General features: G+C 37.3%; 1 protein-coding gene across 1 annotated transcript; it reads left to right on the top strand.

Annotated features, from left to right (window-relative positions):
• Positions 1-8486, top strand: LOC107722574 (cysteine/serine-rich nuclear protein 1-like). The gene is made up of 5 exons (XM_016530984.1): positions 1-201; positions 3222-3408; positions 5547-5809; positions 5874-6170; positions 6908-8486. The coding sequence occupies exons 1-5, from the start codon at positions 157-159 to the stop codon at positions 7721-7723; spliced, it is 1608 nt and encodes a 535-aa protein (XP_016386470.1). The 5' UTR covers positions 1-156; the 3' UTR covers positions 7724-8486.
• Positions 8487-8690: the final 204 nt, after the last annotated feature.

The raw sequence follows: 8690 nt of genomic DNA, 5'->3' as shown, positions 1-8690 counted from the left end.
TGTCCTCATATTACTGTTTACGTCAGGCAGTGAGGGGGGAGTTTTCCACTGACGAACACACACAACTCAACAACAGCTGATCTCACTGTACTATCCGTGCATCGAGAGCTAAGAAAGAGGACGTTGGTGCTATCTTGATAACTTTTCAAGCATCGTATGGTCGTCTCATCCACCCATGATACACGGATACACAACCACTGGGTGAGTGTTTGTTTTTGTTTTAGGTGCTTGTAGATTTCTCGCAACACATTATTTTACATAAAACGCGAACTCAGTAGTACAGGTAATAAGCTAAGCGGTTCAATCACTAATTGTTACCGTGAAACCTATAGTGTTGCAATGTGGTTATTTACGTCCCTGAATAAACAAAGCATGACCGCGAGAAAGTCCGCTACGGAAGTTCAGCAGCTGCAGAATTAAAGTGCTGGTGCGTGAAAAAGTAGCTTAATTGCTATTTAAACAGGCGCTCTGCTTAGACTGTTACGTTTTTATTAACTTGGTACACGAATCATCCTTAAAATAAAACGGAGCTGTTTTGTACTTTTATTAGAATTTAAATAAAATGTTTAATATGTGTTTTGTTTGAAAAACATATTGCACAGTTACTTAGGGTGACATGAAAAATAATGATTGGCATGACAGAAAGTAGATGCACCTGCAATGTCATGGAATCAGATCCTCATGAATGATTTAAGAGAAAGATGCTTACCTAAGGCCAAGGCAAGTTAGAGTGGATTTGACTACCTTTTTTAAGTGGGACACTTTAGCGTAATAATCTATCATTATCTGTATATTCCCTCATTAATAAACAGTATTAAGTTAATCTTGTATTGAATGACACTATAGCCAACAGCACCAATAAAAAAAGAACAGTAAGAAACTGTCCACTTTACATACTTGTATTCACACTATTTTACAAATGATGCTTTACATCTTCACTTTGCTGCATAGAAAAGGTGAGAAAATGTCTAGTTGGTTTTGTCTGCTGTAGACCAGAGTGATAACCTATTTTTCCACCTGACATCTGTCTGCTTTCCCCTTTCACAGTCTGCAAACTCCACCTCCTCCTTCTGTTTACATTCTAACATTCACATGTTCATTTGCATAGTTGTAGTCTGGCCAATTGTCACTGCCAAGTGTTTGGCTTTCAGTGTTTTTTGTTCAATTGATATTGTATGTTAGGCCTATGTTCTTGTAATCAGCTGCCCTCCTGTCTTACACATTCACTACACTACATAAACACTCCCACATCACATATACTGTACACAAAGGATGCAATGAATAATTGAATGAACTTGAAGTCCGGTGTCTGCACACTTTGAAGAGATCACTATCACTTTGTCACAGCTAGAGGAAGCCATAAATCACATGTGTCACCGCACCAGTCGATTCTGCATTTCTGTCGAAGCATGATTTACATGCTACAAACACTTTTACTATTATGTGCAACACAAAGTGTAATTTATCTCATGAAGCAATAACCTTTTACACAGTTGATTTTGTGGCATCTGGGATTACAGTGCAGGTGTTTACACAACACTGTCCAAAGAAAGCCAGACCTGTGTGAAAAGAGGTGAGAGAGAGAGTTAAGGTTGTCCAGGATACAGGCAGTGTGCACAGGGGCACATAGTGTTCTTGGCATATGAGCCATTTGTGTGGGTTGGGCTTGACCTGATGCACTTGGAACAAGAACCAGGTGATGTGTGATGCAGATTGCTCCGTCCTGCGGTGTGAGGTAGTGTTGTTCTGTCATCCGAGGTACACAGAGTTCTCTGTGTGTATGTGCTAGCGTGTGATTTCTTTCCAGCGCACACCCACTCAAGCAGAAAAACTTCAGTATGTAAGATTTGTGCTACGGTTTCCTCTTTTCTTTTTGCACTCAGCGTGTACTTGTAAGTGCTTTCATAAGCTTTGAAATGGAGCTTGGCATTTGCTATCATACTTTTGGGGGATTCTGCAATAAAAACAAGTATCGAGTTACAAATTTGGGCATGCAGTTTAGCCCGTTTGGGATGTTGAGCTGAGCTGAATGTCTTAACATTTTGTTCTCGAAGAACTCCAAACATCTGAGGAATGTTAATGACTCCGGAGGGAGATAGAAGGAACCACTGATTCCCTCCAGACTTATCATTGCTTGTATAATGCACACTTTTGTGTTTGCATTCACTTTGCATAATATGATTAATAACAATGATAATTTCCCTGAGAAAGTTGCATGGGCTTGTGATGTTGTAGTAGTTCAAGTCAAGTTTTGTCTTACTGGGGAACCTGCTAAACAGGCTTTTGCCCAGAGTGAAGATGTGAATCTTTGGTACCAGCCTGAACAAGAGAGAGGTGTCCAGTTGCTGCTGGTTAGGATTTGTATGCTAATTGTTACTGAACCTCCACAAATACTATTTTCAGACTTGGTACACGGCCAAAAATGTGATCTCATTTTATAACCCAGTAATTCATTCAAAAATATATTAAAATGCTATTTATATACAAAGTACTTGCATCTTGTATGTGGAGGGAATGGTTTTTAACTTCTGGATTTAATTTCATTTTGATAGGCACAAAAAATGTCAGGGTGATAAAACTGTCCTGATATCTTAATGAAAAAAAAAAGGTTGTATTTTTATCTTTATGTAGTTTTGGTATAATCTTTTATTATTGAAAAAAAAAAAATTACAAACAAAACTGCTTATTAAAATTATGAAAACATATGTCTGCCAAATCATGTCATGTAGTGCAATCATAAATTATATTTATTTATTAATTATATTAATTAATTAATAATTGTTTATATTTGTAAAAAAAAATATATATTTACCCTAAAAATATTAAAATATATATTTTAATAACTATTATATATTTCAAAAAGGTTTTGAAAACGTTTATTAAAAATAATAAATGCCCCTTTAAAAAAAAGATATAGAAAATAATAAAGATTTGTAAACTGAATTTGTTCAAAGATTTGTACACTCAAAATGTATTTAAAGTGTAACATATGTTACACCTTGTTGTTATTAAATATATTGCTATATTTTAGAACCATTCAATAGACATTTTTACAGAAATGAGCATGAATACACCAAATTAATTTCTAAGAACTTGGCACATAAACTAGATTTAAAAAAATTCTTTATCAACATCACAAACATTTTCCATCGACACATTTGCTGTAAAGTCTACTTTTCAATCTAATCTTATGCTTTCATTTTTCCTGTATAATTTGACAGATCACCATGGCTACATCACAGCGTGGGGGTTTAAAGAGGAAATATGGTTTCCCAGACGAGGATGCCATTTACTCCTCCTCATCCCCCTCATCACACTCTGAATGGGACACTGATGAAGACAGCCCCCAAAGTGATAGCATGGACTTTGTGCCTGTTGGCTCTTTCTCTTCAATCCATCACATGCCAAGTAAGTCATGCATAGTACCATAGTAGCACATTTTTCAAATCATGCAAAGCAACACTTGTCACCTCCAGTGTTTTTAAACACGCATAAGGAGGGGTCTTGTTATCTAACCTCAGTGTTATTGTGCAGAGCACTAGATAAGAAGAGAAACAGACAGTTGTAACATTGTTTATCAGGAGATGTTGTGCACAGTCACCCTGAGTCATTTTAAACCCACAAACCTCAATGTAAGCACAACAATTATTAAGCTATAATCAGTTACACCGTCCTGACCGGGACAGAGCACATCTATTGTGTAAGTGTTTACCTTTGCTGGTAGTACTGTGAGATTATATTGTTTGTCTGTGTGCCTGGACATGCCTGTGTGTTTTTCATTTTTGATTCACATGATTCATAGCATGTGAAGTGCTGCAAATAAAGCTGATTTACTAAGGGCTACTACTGTGCAAACACATCTGACGTCTGACCTCAGCCTATTATCCTCATTTATAGAGAGAGAAACTGCTATTGCAAAAAAGCAAACACAAATTAAATAAGTAATGGCACTGAATGTTTCTAAACTTTGCACTCTTGAAGAAAGTTTTTTTTTCCCTTTTAGTTCTGCATATGAAAAATGGCAAGACCACTGTTGTAATTTCCTTAATGTCTCATTAGGCCTCTCTAGTGTTGAGTTCAGGTTACTTCTTAACAAATCTGACTCAGCTGCCCTCTAGTGGAAACTACAACAGTGACAATCACCATAAAATAAACACATTTATATTTATATGTTTATATTCAGAGCAACTTACAAAGAGGAACAAATGCAATTTGTCACAAAGACAATATTCATAATATACAGTGTCAGGTTTATTAGACAACTAGATTAGAAAATGCAGATAAGGAAAAAAATATATTTTTTTTTTGTACAAGTGAATTGGTTTAAGGGTGTGGGGTGAACAAGTACATGCAGCAGAGGTCTTCAGTTGCTTCTTGAAAGTTGCAACTGTCTCTTCAGTTCAGGTGGAGGTTGTCAGCTTATTCCACACCAGATAGGAACAGAGAGGGTGAAGGTTTTGGAAAGTGACTTTCCTGTGTTCTGCCAGACTTAAGCAGTGACTTGCATTCCAATTATGTCTGTAATATTTTTAATATTTATGTCTATAATAATTTCCTTCTCTGAAATTACAATATCACAATAAAAACAGAACACAAATTTTTTTTCATAAGATATTTTTGTGAAATCCGAGAGCTTTCTGACCCTCCATAAAGAGCAATGCAACTGAAATGTTCCCAGGCCCAGAAACATAGTAAGAACATCGTTAAAATAGTCCACGTGACATCAGTGGTTCAAGCGTAATTTTACGAAGCTTATCGAGAGTACCACAATGAATGTGCGTGCATTCCTCTGCTCATAAACAAGGCGTAGCGTATGTGTTGTGGTTCTCTTGATAATGGCGAAGGACGGGACCCAGAGGAGAAGAATTGTTGAATAAAGTTGTTATTTTTCTTTTCTTTCCGCACAAAAAGTATTCTCGTAGCTTCGTAAAATTACAGTTGAACCACTGATGTCACATGGACTATTTTAACGATGTCCATACTACGAAGGTCTTATGGGTTTAGAATGACATGAGGGTGAGTAAATAATGACAGAATTTTCATTTTTGGGTGAACTAACCCTTTAAATACAGGTAAACCAGCCAGAGCTTCTAGACACATACAAGATAAAAACTTCCTGCTCAGAGCTGCCACACACTAGTTGAAATGTATTTCAGTATAAAATTTGATTTTACCTGCTAGTATTTTATTTAGTTTATTATATTTATTGACTGAATAGGTCCCATAGGGAACATGGGCAAACTGAGTGTCAATCAAAGTGACGGTTTAAAGCATGTTATCATTCAACATCACAGCGTAAATACTTTCTAACTAATGTAAATCGGTATTTACATAGTCTTATATATAAGTAAATTGATCTCTGTCACGCACGTGTCCCACATTGTCATGCAAAATCACATCTGCTGTCCTGCAATAACCAGAGGGTCATTCTATGCAGTGGCAGTCCTAAAAAAGCCAGTGTCAAAGCCTTACATTTTGATTCAAGAAGCCACTGGAAGTCAGTGGAGTGAGATGATAATTAACCCATTCGATATCTTTGCTCTTAGTTTCATCCATCCTGAAGAAGACGAAAGATACGCAATCCAAAGGCAGTGTTCGGTTTGGCCTGGTTACAGTGTTCCTTTTCCAGCGCTGTCAAGGTTTCAGCAGTGTGCCCAGTCATGGCGGCTGCACACTGGGCATGGTTAGACGGCACACTGCCCGCCAGCAGTTCACCCTGGCGGAGCACGCGGAGGAGCAGCAGCGATTGCGAATGGAGAGGCTGCGTGAGCAACACCAAGAGGAGAAGCTGGAGGCATTGAGACAGAAGGTGAGTTGGTTATTTTCCAGTTTTATTTTTCGCTTGGCTTCTTACAGTATCTTCCTTTTTATAGCTGATCATCAGTGGGACTCTCACAGCATCAGAAGCAGCCAGGTTGACAGTGAACGACGTCCCAGATGAGGATACCGATCTCAGTAGCGCAAAGCTGAAAGACATGGGATCCCTCCGTCCCTGCTCTTCCAAGCAGAGACGTGCATTTTTGAGAGCAGCAGGAGTGGTGCGCATCGACCGGGAGGAGAAGAGGCAGCTGCAGGAGCTGCGGCGGTGGAGGGAAGACAGTGGATGCCATTGCCAGGGCTTCTGTGAGCCGGAGACCTGTGCTTGCAGCCAGGCTGGCATCAAGTGCCAAGTAATTAGCACTAAATTAACTACTGTTTTTTCTATGTATATATATTTCTATTCATGGTGGTGCAGTTGTCATATTGATCTTTGACATATTATTGCTCAAAAGATTCTGCACTGCCTAGCAGACTTTCAGTGAAATTTTAAGCTCAAGAAGGTTGCATTTCTCAATCAAAAATAAAGTTAAAAGTCATATTGGGAAATATTATTACAGTTTAAAATAACTGTTTTATTTTTATATATATTTCGCATGATTCTTCAGAAATCATTGTAATATGCTGATAAGGTGCACCAAAAAATGATGAAAACAGTTGTGCTGCTTAACACTTTCATGGAAACCATGATACTTTTTTTCAGGATTCTTTGATGAATCCTTAGATGAAAAACAGCATTTATTTGAAATATAATTTTATAATATTATAAATGTCTCTACTACCTCTTTTGATCAATTTAATGCATCCTAGCTGAATAAAAGTATTAATTTCTTACCCAAAAATTATTACCTACCCTGAACCTTTGAATGGTAGTGTACTTGAGAAATATTTCATCGCTTGTGAGATTACTGGAGTCATATTCTCAAGAGAAAAAAACTTAAACTGAAGTCTCAATTACTTCTAATCTCATTGAGATATTGAATAGATCTCATGATTTTTCTTTCCTATGGCCAGCAACAGTTGTATTATAAGAACTGAAGTATTGTTTTTTTCACTATTTGTTTTTTTGATAAACATTATCTGTCAACAGATGGATCGCTCCAACTTTCCCTGTGGATGTTCAAAGGAATGCTGTGGGAATCCCGCAGGCCGAATCGAATTCAACTCCAGTCGTGTACGGAGCCACTACATCCACACACACATGAAGCTGAAGCTGGAAAAGAGGCTGCACGATGACAACAGACTAATCTCCACTGAACAACAATCAGCGGCGAGGAACAGAGCCATTACATTTCCTGTAGAAAACGACTCTCCCTCATTCCCCCTGAGCTCAGAGTTCTGCAGGCAGGGGGACAACAGCTGGAGCAGTGACATGATTGACGCCTCCTGCTCTTCCTCCCTGAGTCTGGACTCTGAGACAGATGGAAGGCCTTCCTCAGAGCGATCCACACTGGACATGGATGGCAGAGGACTCACTCACATACTCAGCTTTTCTGATTCTGATGGAGAAGGATGTCCATACATTAAAGATTATAATCTGTCCACAGAAGCCACTGGCGGCACATCCACAAAGGAAAGCAACACCAGTAAATCTAAATTGGAGTTTCTGGATGAAAATGCTAATCAGGCCAGCATGGAATGTGTCGACGATTCATTTGATATCCCTAATACTCCTTCTGCATCTCCGGATCACACTATGAACTGTTACATGGACCTCAGTCTGTCCTCAGACTCTGACCTGGTCTTTTTTGACACTTTCCATGAGTACGGTCCAAGCCGCAATAATTTTAAAGTGTATAGTCATCTGGACTACATGTCACAGCTCCAGTTCCCCCGCTGTCCCAGTCCTGCTCTATTTGAGGACTCCGGAGTCAGTCTTCTGGAGTCTCTTGTAGGAATTTCATAATAGTGATCAGAGCAGCTCCATATTTTTTACTGATGTTTTAAAGACAAATGAGCATTGTTCATTTGCGATTGTAAAGTATGAATAAATCTCATTTACTATGAGAAAAATGGTGAATAATTTTGGAATTTAAGGATATTCCTTAGAATTATATTTAAGGATATTAATATAGTCTGTAACTATTCACGATCACAGTGTAAATACAGTTAAAAACCACTCAGTGTGAAGTATCATGATGAGTAATATGTCAATTTCAACTTTGTTGCCAAAAGTCTTAGGTAAGATTTTATATGTATACTTCATAAACTAAAGGCTTCATTACCATTAAATAAGGTATCAAACTAATCCTATTTCAGTAAATAAAGTTTTACTGTTAAATGTTTACTTATAAAAGCCCATTCATATTTATTTCTCAGTTTTGTTTTGCTTTAAATGATCATGTATGTGAATCAAAGTTTTATTTTTTGTGTAGCACAGCAAATGTATTTGTTACAGTGTTTCAAACGAGTAAGCTGTTATAAATGTCAATATGCCATTATCATATTTCATGTTCGTCTTTTCAAGGGCCAGCATGCCCTTTCATTTAAAAGGAAATGTTTTTTAATTTTTTAATTTTTTTTATTTAAGGAATGACTTAATATATAAAAATTCAGGCTACATTCGCTTCAGTGGTATGCCTGCTTTGTATTTACTTCAGTGAATGTTTTTGGACATTTCAAAATGTGTCCAGCTTCTTCTTTTTTTCTTCTTCTGTGGAATAACTCATCTCAATAAAACTGATTTCACAAAACCAGTGAGAAATACTGATTTACATAGAAGAAACGGAGACTCGAAGAATTACAGTATTGGTTTTTATGTAGGTATTGTTTATTCTTCCAAAAATTGACTTAAATTTGAGGTTTGAAGAGAGGTTTGATTAATTTTCACAGGAAATTTTCACAGGAAATTACAGGCGTTTAGGCTTTCTACT

The sequence above is a fragment of the Sinocyclocheilus rhinocerous genome, unplaced genomic scaffold (genome assembly GCF_001515625.1).
Source record: "Sinocyclocheilus rhinocerous isolate Xijiao unplaced genomic scaffold, SAMN03320098_v1.1 scaffold541, whole genome shotgun sequence".
NCBI classification, from domain to species: Eukaryota; Metazoa; Chordata; class Actinopteri; order Cypriniformes; family Cyprinidae; genus Sinocyclocheilus; species Sinocyclocheilus rhinocerous.
The sequence above is the reverse complement of the archived record's forward strand: the minus strand, read 5'-3'. Positions and strand labels throughout refer to the sequence as shown.

Excerpts from the sequence above, each read along its gene's own strand:
- LOC107722574 (XM_016530984.1), top strand. The coding sequence starts at position 157 with ATGGTCGTCTCATCCACCCATGATACACGGATACACAACCACTGG. Across the intron at positions 5,810-5,873 it reads TGGAGGCATTGAGACAGAAG|CTGATCATCAGTGGGACTCT; the intron begins GTGAGTTGGTTA and ends TCCTTTTTATAG. Across the intron at positions 6,171-6,907 it reads AGGCTGGCATCAAGTGCCAA|ATGGATCGCTCCAACTTTCC; the intron begins GTAATTAGCACT and ends ATCTGTCAACAG.